The sequence below is a fragment of the Anopheles coluzzii genome, chromosome 2 (genome assembly GCF_943734685.1).
Source record: "Anopheles coluzzii chromosome 2, AcolN3, whole genome shotgun sequence".
Classification (NCBI taxonomy): domain Eukaryota; kingdom Metazoa; phylum Arthropoda; class Insecta; order Diptera; family Culicidae; genus Anopheles; species Anopheles coluzzii.
The window spans coordinates 86,288,222-86,305,572 of record NC_064670.1 but is presented as its reverse complement, the minus strand read 5'-3'; the positions used below and the strand labels follow the sequence as shown (position 1 = coordinate 86,305,572).

At 40.9% G+C, this 17,351-nt stretch overlaps 1 protein-coding gene across 1 annotated transcript in view; it reads right to left on the bottom strand.

The window, feature by feature from the left end:
* LOC125908297 (uncharacterized) overlaps window positions 1-17,351 on the bottom strand; it is a 103,951-nt gene that overhangs the window by 54,142 nt on the left and 32,458 nt on the right. Inside the window, exons 3-7 of the mRNA XM_049610946.1 lie at window positions 14,486-16,884; window positions 13,999-14,134; window positions 11,013-11,126; window positions 10,283-10,373; window positions 9,826-9,955 (exon numbers count right to left, since the gene is read on the bottom strand). Coding sequence (XP_049466903.1) covers window positions 9,826-9,955; window positions 10,283-10,373; window positions 11,013-11,126; window positions 13,999-14,134; window positions 14,486-16,442 — 2,428 coding nt within the window. The 5' untranslated portion in view covers window positions 16,443-16,884. The remainder of the gene's footprint in view (window positions 1-9,825; window positions 9,956-10,282; window positions 10,374-11,012; window positions 11,127-13,998; window positions 14,135-14,485; window positions 16,885-17,351) is intronic.

Sequence of the window (17,351 nt, the reverse complement as noted above, 5' to 3'; positions counted from 1 at the left end):
GTTTTTGTTCTCGATTGACTATCATTCTCTTTGGGAAATTCTTGGCTGGTATGAAACGGACGGAAGGTACGTTAGATGTTTACTGCTGACGTATGTTGTCGGGATTGACAAAAATTTAAAGTCTTAGCATGGCAAGCAGCAAATGGAAAGAATACTTAATAGGTTTGTTGCCTACTTACTGCGTGGGATGTCGAAGGTGAAATGGTAAAACTTGTCTAATGATGTATGACTTGCATTTTTTACTATTGTGTTCCACTCAGATTTAAAAATAATTAGAACATCTTGCACAACTTCTGAATGAATAAAAAAAAATGTCACAATTATCATGAACAGAGTACGTTAAAATTGTAACAATTAAAAATTTCTTAGATTTATTACTTTGTTTTCCTACATTATGGAATAACTGCACACTAAAATAAACAAGTTTAGTACACTTTTTATGCTAGTATTAAAATAATAGTGAAAATGATATCAATAATAGATATTATGTTTCAAATGGGTTACCCATTTGTACCCCCTTCTTCCTTCATTCTGTGTGGAGTGACACCATTGGCTTTCTAGCCAGTCAATACTGAGCGTGGTTATTTATTTAAAAATACTTCTTTTCCTTTGCAACTAACGTTATCTGCATTTCAAAAGACTTCACTACAAACTATTTATAACTTAGATAATTAAAACAATAATCAGGAAATTATTTAAGATAATCAATACGATTTCTGAGAAACACTTGCTACAGCGTGAAGAAATAATATTGGAGGTGAAATTTACAAAATTAAATTACACAACTATCTCAAACATCTTTTCTGATCGTACCACTATTTACACTATTCTGATTCTTTATGATTCTTTCCACATCGTACATAATACCTTCGGGGAATGTACACAATCACAACCCAGGCAAACACGATCACACCAACGCACATAAGCCACTGTGCTGTGTTTAAGGGGTAGGTTTGTATATTTTTAGAAGAGGCCACTTGATTTTTCCCCATCACCATCACACGGGTTATACTAGTTGAGCTGCCCAGGTGAGTACTGCCCAGGTGTTCGAGTCTAGGAGCATCGAACAGCCGAAGGTAAGTTTCTATGGTTCTGTTTTTGTTCGATGGTTTCGGTCATGCATAAGCTTTGGCTCAGACCTTTTTGGAACAGACAGTTTCTTCCCATCGCGTGATCCTACCCACGCCCCAGGTAATATGAGCCCAAGCACAGTGTACCGCCGGCAGGCATCACGTGTAAAGGATACAAAATTTAGCTTTTGCTTGGTGAGATTTGAGCGTGCGTGTATGGGGAGCAGGTGCAACTTGTTGCTTCATTATGTTTTAATCATCACGAAGCATGTGAAGGTGTGCTGGTGGAGGGCGGTTGGACGTAAAATCAGAAAGCCATCCATGTGAACGAAAATGTTTGATGTTTGATACTATAGCATCTAACTGATGCTTGGTTCATGTAACGATGGATGTATTTCTCCATGGGTTGCCTGAAATTGACTAATGTTTGAAGGTCACACAGATCCGGAGTCATCGAGCACAAAGGAGGAAAATTATCTGTGGTTTCTATATAAAGATTTCCGGTTGCTTCAAATCATTCCATTTGAATGACGAGGAGTTGGGATACTTATAGAACAAATAAAAAATCACAAAAAGTTTGCGGCAAATAGCTCCAAATTTTGATTCTAGAGCAAGGAATATTTTAAAGTAATATAATACTTTTAAAATCATGCTCAGCATAAAACTTACCAAATTATTGCACTACATTATACCATCACAGTTAAGTCAAACAATATGCTCACTTACCTGTAAAAGAGAGAAAACAAAACGACAGTAAGAATTATTGGACATAAAATGCAATTAAATACGGATAAAAAGCGGGTGGCAGGAAGTAAAAACCGGTAGAGATAATTAAGTTACATCCGCCACCGGTAGATGTGGATTTCTTTGACGAATGGAATTTACAAATGCGCATACGCGCTCAGTTGTTGAAAATTTTCTTGAACTTGTCTCCGAAAACGGTCAAAACTGACTGCGATGAGCTTGCTTCCTTTCGCCTTCGTATTTCTTTTGGGGTAAAACAAGCAAGCGTTTCATACGGAGCCATCAGTTTATCCCTAGCATGCAAAAACGGAACCTCATGACGTGGTCGTTCCGTTACACAATGATAGCATTATTAGGTTTATTAGGTTTTTCTGTTTTCGATGAGTTTCCGCAACACCCTGGAAGATGGTGGTGGAGGAGCATTGTGATTGATGCGATTGATGCGATACCGTTGTAGAGCTGAGCCCGGGGCAAAAGGCAAATTCAATGGAGCTTTTAATGCAAAATTGATGAAATATAGAAAAGGTCGAACAATTCTGCTATAGGTCTGAAGGTTCAATTTGAAATTTGTTTGGTCTAGCTAGTGACAGCTATTTTTTTGTTCCAGTGGAGTGGAGTTTTCTCTGTGGAGTTATACATTGATCCGCTCAATGTAAAAGCGGTCACTGGTAAATACTTTACTGTAATTAATGAATACTTGGTCAATTACTTTTTTTAATTGGATTACAAATGGGTAGACTTGATAAGTTATTCAATTGTTATTAGTATGCTTCGCATGGTAATAATTTTGAGTACTTTAAAATGAGAAGTGTTATAATAATTTAAGATACCAACAAAAGGTTTCATATCCTATCTAAAAAAAATGAGGGCGAATTAATGGACAAAGTAGGACAGACGAATAATGGACATTTTCATAACACAAACTAATGGGTTTTGCGTTTCTAGTTAATGTTTCCTTAATGTAGAAATTGTAGAATATTACTAATATAGAATTCGTACTCCTATAACCAAATTAAATCATCATAAGTTTGCATAGTTTTACATAACTTAACGATAGGATAAGTATGGCATGATATTGAGGAGAAGAATTAGCCGTTAACACTAAAGCTAACACAAAAGACAGAAGTGGATATCTAATAATCTAGTTAGGATAGAAAGGATGGAATTTTTCACAATTTAATTTTAATTGGCACCATAAGCAACCGTGACTTTATCTTGCTTTTGGTCACGAAAATGTAAAAAGAAGTTCTCACTATGATTTTTAAGTAGGCGATTTTAGCCCACCCAGTTGACATTTTCGAGCACGAATAATCGAAAATTCGAGCAAATTCCCTTAAACTGCCCCAAGTGACATTTGCTCGAAATTTTTTCCCATATCTGCTCGATTAGTACTCGATACGCCTGAATTTGTAGATTTGTGTGCCCAAGTGACATTTGCTCGAAACTGTTTTCCCATATCTGCTCGATTAGTAGTCGATACGCTTGAAATTGTGGATTTGTGTGTGATCAAGTGTGTTGAAAGCGCCAAGATTTGGTGTGTTCGTAAATTAGACGCTCCTTTATCGATGGACGATGCAGTCGAGCTTATTTTTCACTAATAGCTCTGGGTTTTTGATGAAAAACAAAAGTAAATTTTGTGTGACGTTATTCTATAAAAATGGATATTATTTAAGTATAAAATGGGAACATGACCAACTGTAACGATAGAAAATATCATTTCCGAGCGAATCTAGAAGAAAGTAACGAAAAAGCCACATCACAGTTGATTTTAAAGGACTTTTTCTAAATTCCCTTAAACTGGTGCAGTTTAAGGGAAGTTTAAGGCTCCAGTTTAAGGGAATTTGCTCGAATTCCCGATTATTCGTGGTCTAAAATGTCAATTCCCAATTGACATTTTCGAGCACGAATAATCGGGAATTCGAGCAAATTCCCTTAAACTGAAGCCTTAAACTTCCCTTAAACTGCACCAGTTTAAGGGAATTTAGAAAAAGGCCTTTAAAATCAACTGTGAGGCGGCTTTTTCGTTGTTTTCTTTTAGATTCGCTCGGAAATGATGTTTCCTATCGTTATAGTTGATCATGTAGCCATTTTATACATATATAATATCGATTTTTTATAAAATAACATCACACAAAATTTGCTTTTGTTTTTCATAAAAAATCAAAGCTACGAATGTTAAATGAGCTCGACGACATCGTCAATCGATAGTAAAAAGTCTAATTTACGAACTCACCAAATCTTAGCGCTTTCAACTCACTCGATCACACACAAATCTACAAATTCAGGCGTATCGAGTACTAATCGAGCAGATATGGGAAAACAATTTCGAGCAAATGTCACTTGGGTTGGGTGTGATCAAGTGAGTTGAAAGCGCTAAGATTTGGTGAGTTCGTAAATTAGACTTTTTACTATCGATTGACGATGCCGTCGAGCTCAATTTAACATGAAAAAACAAAAGCAAATGTTGTGTGATGTTATTTTATAAAAAATCGATATTATATATGTATAAAATGGCTACATGATCAACTATAACGATAGGAAACATCATTTCCGAGCGAATCTAAAAGAAAACAACGAAAAAGCCGCCTCACAGTTGATTTTAAAGGCCTTTTTCTAAATTCCCTTAAACTGGTGCAGTTTAAGGGAAGTTTAAGGCTTCAGTTTAAGGGAATTTGCTCGAATTCCCGATTATTCGTGCTCGAAAATGTCAATTGGGGCATCATTTTAAGGGAATTTAGAAAAAGGCCTTTAAAATCAACTGTGATGCGGATTTTTCGGTGTTTTCTTCTAGAGTCGCTCAGAAATGATGTTTCGTTATAGTTGGTCATGTAGCCATTTTATTCTTAAATAATATCTATTTTTTTATAAAATAATGTCACACAAAATTGTCTTTTGTTTTTCATAAAAAATCTACGAGTGAAAAATGAGCTCGACGGCATCGTCCATCGATAGAAGAAAGTCTAATTTACGATGTCACAAAATCTTAGCGCTTTCAACACACTTGATCACACACAAATCCACAATTTCAGGCGTATCGAGTACTAATCGAGCAAGTATGGAAAAACAATTTCGAGCAAATGTCACTTGGGCATGGTGCAACTCTATTCAAATGAAATACGATAAAAGCATAGTAAAATAATTGAAATCATGTTTAATTTAAGAAAACTGTCCTAGACGCATGTGAAGCCTAGAAACTACTGAATTTATCCAATGCATCTACATCTTTTTTTTTGTACTAATACACATTCCTATAAAGTTAACTTGTGTAGGAAAAATATTAAACATAGAGGCAGACTTTAATTGTTTCGCCATTCGAAGATGGTTTCATTTGCTCCAAAAAGGCTCTGCATTTGAATGGACATGCTGTATAAAAGTGTATCGCAGGCTTCGTGTGCTTCTGCTTCGTTATTCCGTTCGGGATCTCAGAGAATTTCTCCGTCATTCTTTCTTCGGCAGGTATGCAAAAATTCTTGTTGCTGCTTGAATGCTGGTAAAGCAGACATTTTTCAAAACGTTTGCAGTGCCTTCCTCTTTTTGGTGGTATTCTGAATGGATGGTTCTACTTTGTTGAGTTTTTAAAGAATATTTTCTTTCTATTTGACTTTACACTGCACGCAAACTTTACCGCCCAATGTCTGGTAGAATGTGAAATTAGGAAAGGGAATTTTGCTGTAATATGTGACGAAAAGGTTGACATGTATATTTTGGTAAAGCTTTTTTGTTTCGTGCTTTCGGGTACGGTCGGGAAAAGAATGGAACTTTGTCTGGTCGTATAGCAACCGGTGCATCTGTTTAAAATAACATTTATTGCGGGCAGTTGTTAACATAAATAGTAAGTTGCTAATTGTTATGTTACATTTATTGTTAAATTCAAAGGATAATGTGTGACTCTTGCAACGGGATTACATGTATCGGTAGAATTAATTTGAAATTGCCCATTCATAGTATTTTGTTAGTGTGACAGTCTATTAAGTCTATTGACAGTCGTATGAAGTCAACATAATTGAAGAAATTAATTAATAAACGATTAAAATTTCATCATTTTATAGTGCCAACTCATCTTTCAAACCCCATGCAAACAATTCAATTACCCACAAAAAATCTGACTTACATTGCCATTTTGATGCATAAATTCCCATCTGTCGGCAATGGGACACTGCCACAAAGGAAGATAAAACTCAATTCTATCGCATAAATTGCAGCAGATTATTAGCCGCTAGCAAAGTGCGAAGAGCCAACAAGCTTCTGTTTGGCCGTGCACAAATGGGCAGCACTTTATTCGCACTCCTGGTAACGATCTGCCACTCGAACTCTTCCGACGCAGTGGTGATTTTTTTTTACCAAGTGTTTTCCTCCCTTACTTCAGGGTTTCAGACCGTTTCAAATGATGGTAAAAAATGAGCGAAGAAGAGTGATGCAAAGAAATCGAAGGCGAAAGAGAAAGAATCCACTAAGCTCAAACAGGTGGTCGATCAAGGGTAGGACCACCGTCGGTAGTACCGCAGGAGGTTTGTTTTATTTTTCTTAACTTCTAAGCTGTTCCTTGTTGAAATCCTTGGGGGAGTGTAGGACGTGAAATCACGGTCCGAGGTACTGCGCTCTGCCAAGGGGTTGCTAAGGGATTCGCTGGATTTGATGGTCTCTGCTGGAGAGCTGGCTTAGACTAGGCAGGGAGGTGGTCCGATATGGAGCTGATACCTTGCATGGTATTGTTTTTTTTGTCCACACTCTCTCTCTCACACACACACACACACTCGTTTCCAACCCACTGGCTGAGTGTAGCTTGGCTGTGTCCTGTTGTTTCCTTTCGCGATAAACCATTTGCGAAAGAAAACAACGCAACAAATTCAAGAAAATGGGCAACCGGTGGGTGTAACGCAGTTCACGCGGTGAAGCAAATACCACTTCCAGTGGTTTTTGCACTGCCTCGTACCTTTCCATGTACTGGGAGTGGAGATGGAACACTCCTCTTCAAGCAGGGCCCGATTGAACCGTAGCAAACTGTTGCTTGTGAATATTTATTCTGGTTTTCTACTGCCGAACCACTAGTACGCAGGCAGTGGAAGATGAAGTGGTTTGTTAGTTGAAATGAAGTAGCATCTTTTAGTGTGGTGGCAGTTTGGTGTAGTGTTGTACCACTCTTACCATCAACAGTTGACACATGCTCAGCAAACTTCCGCCAAAATGGGCCAATGTAAAAGGTTTTACTGATTTGCAGAGCAGTTTGGAGCATTTCTCTTCATTTCGGTGCTTTCATCGTGCGGACGAAGCTCACTGTTTCTCCATTTGAAGATGGATGAGCGTCCAATCTGGTGCGTAGGTGCCGGAGAAGTCCGTCTACCGGGCGTTATGCGGGTGGGCATACAAAACGTAATATGATTGTGCACGCACATAAAAAGCATGTGCGTATTGCCTAATGAAGATAGATCTGGGATGACGGTGACTGTCTCGGTTGGGTTGGTCAACAAAGCGTGCATACACACAGCCTATCCCAGCTTTCATCGCTCCACTACAACGGATGCGCTGGGAAACTTTCCATCCCTCTTCGAATCGGGGAAGCGCCCTTCAGGGAAGCGCCCCATGCTGAGCCGCTTTCCTGCGGCGTGCAAGCACTGGGGAGACTTTAGCGCCAACACGGAGAACAAAGTGCCATTAAATTGCTTTTATTTGCTTACGTCTACATCCGATGAATTAATGTAGGAAAGATGAAAGCATTATTCACCGAGGGGTTTGACTGACCGTCGCACCAAAGATGGACGTGTCGTAGGATTTCCTCGCGAAGCGCGTATCGCCGCCTTTCCCAAATAATGTGACGGACGCTTGACGTGTTATCGTCTTTCTACCACTAGTGCTAGCGATATGTGTATGTGTGTTTGTTTGCAAGGTAACATTACTTGAGTGCAGAGAAAGCGAGAGAGTGCTCCACATGATGCGGTGTCGGTTAAGGTTTCCCGTTACTGGCAGATGGTATGGCAAGACGTTCCAGGTCAACAGGAAATTGGAAAAGTGGTTTCTCGGGTGTACGTTGCTGCTTGCGTCGCTGGTTTTTTGTTATTAATATTTACTTTAGCTATTTGCCTCCTGGGGATAGAATTCGAAGATTAAACGATACCGAAATTCCGTTGCTGCTCGTGCGCTTTCGATTATTACGATGACGCCGGGTCGTATTTTATGTTGCTACCGTATTGCAAATTACCTTAACAGTCACCAGCGCTACAGAACGTAACCAGGAGAGACGGTGTGCAACCAATGGAAACGGAGTGTCTTGCTTTAGTCGAGACATTGCTAAGGTATTTTGATAGCTTTAGTTGATAATATGTGGGCTGTCGATTTAAGCTGACGATGCTGTCGACGGAAGAGATACGGCTGTCGCAACCTTTGATGCATGATCGACATATTTTGGTTGAATGATAACAAATGGAATCTAGTGTTTCTGATTGTATTTTTTTGTTTTTATGAGATTAATTGAAACTTTAGTTTAGGTTATTGAAGACGATTTATTTAGAATAAAATTGTTCAGTAAAAGAACGAGCCATTATTTTGAAAATCATTCAATATCGCTTGAACGATATCAATTGCTCTCCTTTATGGCTATATCATAAAGATGCAGATTTTTAAGTTAAATATGGTACAAAATTAAATCTTATGCAACTTTTATCTATTATATATTTAGCAGTTCACTGATGTTTCATTAAACTGCTGACTTGTGAAGAAGTGGTCTCCTTCTTCTATTTGGCGTAAAGTCCTACGAGATCATACCAGCATGTACAGACTTTAGAGGTAAACCCGGATAGTCAGTCCTTGCTTCGGGGAGATGGTCCAATCTAGGCTTGAACGGGGATGTTATTGAGACGTACAACTTGACAATTGTACCACGGGACCGTCTTCAAATATGACAGACCATATTTACTTCAAATTAAATTTTCAACAATTACTTTTATTTATTGAGGCAAACCATACAAAGGAGTTACTATTTCGTTTTTGACCCATAGCATTCAATCAATGACATAATTTTCTTTAAAATGTTTCAATGAAAATATAGGTCCATTTAGTCACAAAAAACCTACAAGCAATTTTATAAATTATTTAAAAATGTACAATTATCCAAAATTTACTAAGGAAATAAGTGCCAAACGATTCGATGTAGATGGAACCTCAAGTTGCCCCACTTTGGGTTTAATTCCATTCAACATCTTAAACGTCTTCAGCCTCTTTTGTTATTCATTAATTAGTATTAATTTTATTTTGCATTTCTCCTTATTCGTTTAAAAGGTCTATTGCACTTTACTGAAATGTATGGAACGGAAAAATAGGATGAAAACACAGAAAATTATGTTGAATTACAAATGACCAGGCTGCTCCACTATAGGGCATGTATGACCATGCGTCTCCATTACTGTGCATAATAATCGCATACACATCTGTCTCCGTTCGTCGCATTGACGACACTAAACATAAAATTTGAAAGGACTTTTATTATCGTGCATCGAAATTGGTGTGATTAGCAAAAATATTGTTTAGTTCTGTTGCGAGAAAACTACTCCCATTTTCTCCCAACTGAGGTAATTTCCTACAGTCTGCGCTCTGCAATCTCACATTTTGATCTGAACATAATTGTACGGAAGATTGCTCATATGAATGACAACTTCCCCTTCGTAACTGCTCTTGATAGAGATAGTTGAGAGAGTTTATCTCTGAATCTGAAATACAGTGAGAGGATTTGAGAAGTATTTCTCTACGCATGCGCACCAATGCTCAAATCACATCGAGCTTTGTTGGCACACTCATGTGGTTTGAATTCACTCTCCAAGAGAAGCATTATTGCGATTGAGGGAAAAATCATTTGTGAGATTTCTATAAATTCTCCCTTCGTCAGCAAAAGCTCCTTCATCAGTTGGAGGAAAGCCACCATGGTGAACAGGCAGCTCTCTGCATCGCTCGGGATCACGAAAATGATGCTCTGCAATTATCACGTTTGTTTGCCCGTCTGGCCCAGTCCGCGTCTACTTACCCATGTCGTCAATGATGGGAGCCATCCGCAGTGTGATTCCAACTAATAGTAGGCACATAATCAGTAATAGGCATGCGGTCGCAATGATTGTCCATCTGGCACGTTGCGGCAGATCGTCCGGATCTATCACCTGTGGAGGGGGCGAGGGAAATGAGAAACAAATGCTACCGTTAGCATACGCGTCCTAAGAACACTGGAAATAGCACGTCCCCGTGCGTTAACTTGACGTGCGCGTGACGCGGCTGATGACGGGCTATTAGGATTAGGCTCGTGCTACAGGTACCGTCGGGCTGTGAAAGGTTTGCACAAGAAAAGGTGTAAAATCCGCTTCCGCACGGTCAGCAGCCGAAGGGTGAGCATCGTTTCCGTGCAAGGCAACCCGTTCTAAGGACTTAGGCATTGGGTCGATGGTGGAAAAAGTAACAAACAAAGCAATAACCCATCCCGCATGGCTTACCTTAACGCTTTGGTCGTCGAGGTCGTGCACCAGAATTTTGCGCTTCTTGTGTCTTTTCTTCTTACAGTGTCGATGGTGATGATGATGATGTCTGCTTCCGGGATTTTTTCCATCGTCCCAGCAACGCATAAAAGGGGCCGACGCATGAAACAGCAAGGATACCGGCGAGGTGAAAAGAAAAGAATGAACCGTGAGATAAAAGTTAATTGATTTTGCTTGTTTCTTTTTTCCCCCGTCTGTCGGTGCAGAGCATCAGGTAAGGTGCGGTGGGATATTCTTATGCCATTTTTATTAGAGCCTCTCGACCGATCGGGTTTCGCCACCAAGAGGACCGGTGGCACATGGTAAATCGGGGTAAAAGTATGCCAGCGGCTTACAATACAATGCATACGGTTGGACCGGTGGCAGCACTCCGGGGACGTAGCAACAGCGCCACAGGGTCCACCTTGACGTCAGAGTCGCCGGGGAGTCCTTGTTTGCTAACATGACCCAAGATTCGGTCTCTTGAGTGAAGTACCCGCCAGAGTAGGTCTTGTAAGGAGACGCAACCTACTCGCTACTGTTTCTGCGTCTCGTATCGATCTTTGGTGTGGAATTGCCTACGTACAGTGGCTCTCTTAAGACACGGTAGGTTTGTCGTAATAGGACCGGACCAGCCCACCACATCTAACACACACTCCACACTTCGGGGATCCCTTTATATGGCTCGTTATTTCGACGCGATTCTTACCTGTGTTTATGCTTTCTCCTATGCTCAGGCACTATTGAATCCAGCTCCCCGTGACGTTCGGATTCAATTTGCAGTGAAACATCATACATGAAGTCTTCGTCGTAGGGGAATTGACTACTCGCAAATGTGATGGGTTGGGTTGGTGTTGAACCACGTTCGGTGCCGTAATTGGTGCAGCAAGCGGGAAGGCAGACGGGCAAACGGGCAGGTGCGTACATGCGAGGAACATTGAGAGAAACAGATAACAAGAGTGAACGGTGAGAGACAATCAGGCAACTATTGAAGGCTGCTTGTGAGCGGGTGGGCAAGGACCTAGAGAACGAAGCTTACGTTCGGACGGTAGCCTTCGTACATGACCTTCTTCAGGACTGATACAATAATACTATCTCATGCGTATGGAACCACTTAGGTGTATACGCATGCACGCGGTAGTAACGTGATCGAGCGAGAGCGAATAAAATCTGACAGTCCTTTGAACTCAGCGACCTTTCCACCAAACAGGTAATTGAAGGAGTTTACTTATTAAGAATCATCACACACTGACATAACCGGAAGTAGTGGTACATGGTACGAGGTCTGTACAGACTGTTAGTGTCAAGTAATGCTCGAGATTTTAATGACAGGTCCTGGACCGGGACTGGGTGCTACTCTTAAACGCAATCCATCCCAATGAGAGGAAGCACACAAATTAATCTGGTTCTGATTGTAATTAGCGAGCAAGTGCGTGAATCAGCACATTCGTTGGGATTAGTGTTAACGTGGTAACAGCGCTTAGCCTTGTAATGAGGATGTGATTTTAAGTAATTTATTGCCTTGTGCTTGTGATTAATATTACCTGATGAAAACCTCAAGGTTGGATACATTTCATACATTAAAGTGATCTTTTGTACATTATGTGGAACCTTTTGACGAAGGCTATGAGTGGCTTTAATTTAGTAATGTTTACTTCAGATATGTTAATATCAAGATTTCATGCTTATTGTTTGAAAATTGTCATTATTTAAAAAAAATGATTATGGCAGGGTTGTTTTGTGTTTGATTGTGAGTTAATATATTGAAAAATACTAGTTTTGGCATAAAAAAATAACATCACTACTTGCATAAAAAGGAAAACCGTGTAGTTCAAAAACAGTTCGATATTAAAGATATGTGTACTCGGTAGCTTTCAATAATATTGTTTTAAGGATTTTATCAATTTATATTTACACATAAACTAAACTTTCTTTTAAACTATTCCTATAACATTGATGACATTTTTGTGTTATCAAGTTCTATAACATAGATGACATTATCTATTCTGATAGAATTTCCAAAACATACAAATAATTTTTGTTATTTTTTTTTTGTTTAATTCAACGCATGGTATTTAAAATTAAATGCTATATAAAATAAAACAATAAAAAAAATTATGAATTGATTTTGTATAATAATTTCAATAATCATCAATAATCAGGTTGAATAATCAATAGATGGTTCTTTGCTCGGAGGTTTTTTCCTATATTTAAAGGTTTTTTCCTATATAACATTAAGAAAAAAAAACTTCGCGGGGCTAGCTAAATTATTCAAACAATGAGAAAGGAGAATGATTTGATTGTAAATCACCACATAATAATTCAGTGTACATTTAACAAACATGTTCAAATCAATAAAAACTTGTATACTGAAAACTTCTACATAGATTAAGGATCTTAAGTGTTTCTTAGACGAAATTGACATTAAAAATGCATTTTTTGCTGATGGGAGGGCATTAGAATTGTAAAATAATTAATCAATTAATCTTGTTTTTGCTAAGAAAGTACTTACTGACCATATTAAATTTCAACAGTTTTCTTTTATTGATGCTTAAGTTTAGTCTTAAAAAAGTAAAACATAAATTTGGATATTGAATCAGTCATTTTTTTTAATCTTTATAAAGTCATCTTCTACGTGGACATGCCAGCTGATATAGGCTTTCAACACTTATTCAGTAGTTGAATAAGTCATGTCCTTGCTACGGAGGACGGACAATTCAGGTATTGAACTCACGACGGGTATGATGTTTAGTCGTACGGCTTTACCACGGGACCGCTCATAGAAGTTATCGCGGGCGAGTTTAAACGATTTTTAAGGCTGCATACGGCTTCCGTAGTTTGTAGACCCTTGATGTATAGTTCTAGATTAAATGAATTTGCCTTACACATGCTATCGATTCAAAATGATGCTCCTATGATGCACAATACATGATACATACGTATAAAAATTTAGTTCATAGTTAAAAACTGTGTTTGAGTATGTTTATTTCATGAAAGTCATTTAATAATATTAGAATCAAAAACAGTAAGTAGCACCCGTCAATGACATCTACTGTGAGCTAAAAAGTAACAATGTGCGATAGCAGTGGTCTCAAACAATAACTTGGTAAATTAAAATACTTGGTTAAAATAAGAAAACGAGAACCATTTGTTAACGAAAACCCAAAACATTGAATAATTGATTCAAGGAAAGCTGTATCCAGAGAGTCGATTAAAATTTAATTAAATATGTCAAAACAAGAGCGCTTTAAGCGATTTTCATGTTTCGCAATGTTTGCTCACGTTGTTGTCAGCTTTTAGAAGTTTTAGCCATCGTAGGATGTAGCGAAAAGTTCACCAGAAAACAGCATCAAGAAAAAAAATCGGAGTGGTGTCGTTGTATCGCATTGTACTTGGTTCTATTTAGCATAAAAGTTATAAAAATAATGATTTGCATCCATAAACGGTGTGATACATATCTACTTTACTAAGCAATCCCACATCTATTGAGTTTTACAAGAAAACAAATATGAATTAGCCATGAGATGATACAATCCACCGTGTTATTCCGTTTAAAGCTACGTACATTGATCCACAAACATGCCTTATAAGTGTCTTGTTTGCTTAAAGTGTTGCCAGCTACTGACATTCATCGGTCGATTCCGAGGGCCGCTTTGTGAGGGGGGGATGTATCCGAATACTAGCATCATACTTACAGTGGTTGATTCGGAGGACGGCTTAGGATGCAATGTTGGAGGCCACTGCCACCGATGGCACCGCTCCCGACCGCTCCGGCTCCGCTGCTCGTTGACGGGAACACTATGACCGGGTCCGAGCATCGCTTCAGATATTCTAGAACAGGAGGATGAGTAGAAAAGTTACTTTGAGAACATCGACCGTTCCAGTGACATCAACTTTGCTGGTGGTTGGTGGTTGGTGGATGAAGGAGGCGAACACACACGTTCGTGCAAACGTGAAGGAGGGGTGCTTCTACAGAGCATTGTGCTGCTACTACAGAGGAAAACCAACGCAGAAGAGAGTACGGTGGCGCCGAGAGCTGCAATGGTGATTGATCGGATTGATACTTGGAGCTACTGCAAGTGAGGTAAGGGGGCTTGGTTTGTAACTTTACACAAAATAGTGAGCATGTCTGGAACACTACACACGTTACTGCCATCAAGTACACTTTACTGTCATACTTACTGTACTTCCGTTTGTTGAGCTTCTCCTCGTCACTCTCGTTGATGTCGTAGCCCATGATGTAGGAAGAGTAGTCGTCGCCGTGACCGTACGCGCTGCTCTTGCGATGGCTGTGATGCTCCTTGGCGCTCGATCGCCTGGTGCCAGTAACGTTCGGCCGATAGTGCAGCTCAACGTCACAGCTGGATTGTTTGAGAAAGCTACGCTGCTTGCGCTGGGTTTGTTGCTGGTTCGGTTGAGCTAAGCTTGCGGTTAAGGGTTGCATTGCACCTGCGGAGGTGCCCGAAACTGCATCCGAGACGCCTTCGCCAGCTATGGGAGCTACAGCCGATCCTTTGCTAGCCCGTCTGGAAGGGATGGGTGTGTGACCATCGGCTGGCGGATGCGTTTCACCCCGGCAGAGGGAGTCGAGCAGGATCGACGGTGATGAGGGCCGATGGTGCTGCTGGCGAGTATTGGTAAGGTGGTGCTGTTGCAGCTTCACCAGATCACTAACCGGCGGTGAATGTCGTGCGGTAGATGCTATCACAGGTAGATTGGATGCCGTCAGCTGGTTAAAGCTTTCGATGAGTCCGAGTGGAGGCGAAGACGGCGCCTCTTGCTGCTGCGGCTGCTGCTGCTGTTGCTGTGCCGAATGGGCGGCCCGACCGATGGACACTGCACCAGCAGAATGGTTACTGTTATGGGGTTGCGTTAATTTGTTTCTCTTACTAGCGCTACTACTACTGCTATTATCGCCTAGAAATAGTGCTGACTTTTTGCCGCCGCTAGCCACCTGGCTGGTCGGCTTGTCCTTCCCTATCACAGTGGAGTTGTTGTGCTGATGCTGCTGCTGCTGTTGCTGCTGTTGCTGTTCCTGATCCCGATCCGACTGGCTGAGATCCACCACGAACGAGGTATCACAGTCGATGGCGCTCGCTTTGGTCGACGACTTTGGCTGCTGGTAGGTGGCCGTACTGAATGTCAGGTGGCGTCCTTCGGCCGCTGGCTTCTGGCGTGGCAGTATGGGGCTGTTCTGGGCGCTGATCGATTTCGCTTCGAGTACGCGCAGTCGGTTGGCAACGGCATTGCCGGCGGACAGATACGATCCCAATCCGTACCGCGATCGAGTCGAGTTCTTGATTATGGATATAGGTTCCGAGGCAATGCTGCGCCGCATATCCGACACATCGCTAACACCATCCAGCTCGATCGACACATTCGTAGCACTATCTTCCAAATCGTAGTGAGCGCTGAGTGGGTCCGATTCGGGCTCGATCTCGATAGAAACCGGTTCCAGCAGAGAGGACTTCCGTGGTGCGTTAGCCAACGTACGACCACTGCCTTTACGATTTTCAAGCGATTCGGGACTTTTCGTTGAGCTCGACTCGGCGGCGGATATCCGGGACGCACCAGAAGCTCGATTTGGCGCACTCACCTGCGGCGAACTACCCTCCTCGACAAGCACGGCCGGTTCCACACTCGTTGTTGCCACAACCACATTCCCATCGGCATCGACCAGCGACGAAAGGTCGCCGATCTCGACGATAACCTCATCAACTCCGTCGCTAATGGTGGAGTTTTCCACCCCAAGGCTCGCTTCCGGCATCGCACTCCCATAGGTGTAGCAACCGGCATCGAGACCTTCCCGCTGCTGACGGTCCACGCTTCCTGCCGTTCCATTATGACCTGGACATAACGGTTCGATGGCCGCGTTTGCACCATCGCTACTATTGCTATTGCTAGCGGAAACCTCCCGATGGCAACAGCCGCTTCCGCCCGCTCCACCCGTTGATATCTTCCGCCCGAAAAGGATACGCCGCAGGAGGCGCGACTTTTTGTGGCGTTTCTTTAGCTCGCACTCGCGCTTGATGGCCAGTATCTTGTTCTCGACCAGCGTCGAAAAGACGGCCTCGAACTGAATGGCCCTGTTCAGATCCTCCAGTGTGCCGTTGGTACACACGCCCTTGTCCACCTTCATCGTTGCAGGACAGGGGCCGTCCGCCCGCTACCTCGCCGAGGGCGGATGAAGGTCACAAACGGACGATTGACCTTGCCAGATTTGTTACCGATGTACCGACCGCTGTACCGAGTGGCGTGCAATACTTTTACGAGGCTTAAGAATGGTTATCTGCTGGGCTGAGTGAATTTTCTTTTGTATTTTGTCCACAGTTCCTTGCGCCACATCGGAAGCTCTTAATGACCGAATAGTTTCAGTGCTTCATTATGCTCAGCGCAGTTGTTTTATTCATTTCGTTTATCTTTTTTCGCGTTTGAAACCTTTAGCCTATAGCAAATCGATAAAGTTGAGAAGCGCTACATTACATTATAGCATCGACTAGCTTTAGTTGGAAATTAACGGATTTAGAATGACGATAGTTGGAAGCTATTCTACGGCCTGTACACTGTAAGATTGCATCATCCTGCAAAGATAAGGATGAAAATAATAATGTTATTACTATGAGGATACATATGATTGCGATAAAAATATTGAAAAACAGTAGTTTAGCTTGCGTTGTTAGACAAAAAAAAACTGTTCATACAATTGATTGTTACAGTTTTAAGCAAATTGTTGCGGCTCCCATTAAACTTTTTGATTTTGTAAAACCTTTAACTTTATTAAGAAGCGTAGGATTTAAAACCACGTCCGAATAGTCTAGCGTTCACCGATCAAGAGAACGATCAAGTCCGCCCGGATAATCGTGTTTCCTGTGCTAATCTTCCGCTAACGACCTGCCACTTCACGCGTTTACAATTGAAAACCGAGTTCAATCGAACTATACTAACACAAATCTTAAATTAAAATCTTAAACTATAAATAAAAAAATTAAAAATATAATTAATTGTAAGTATGTCGGATCATTTTTTTAGAGAATATTTTTAATTTAAT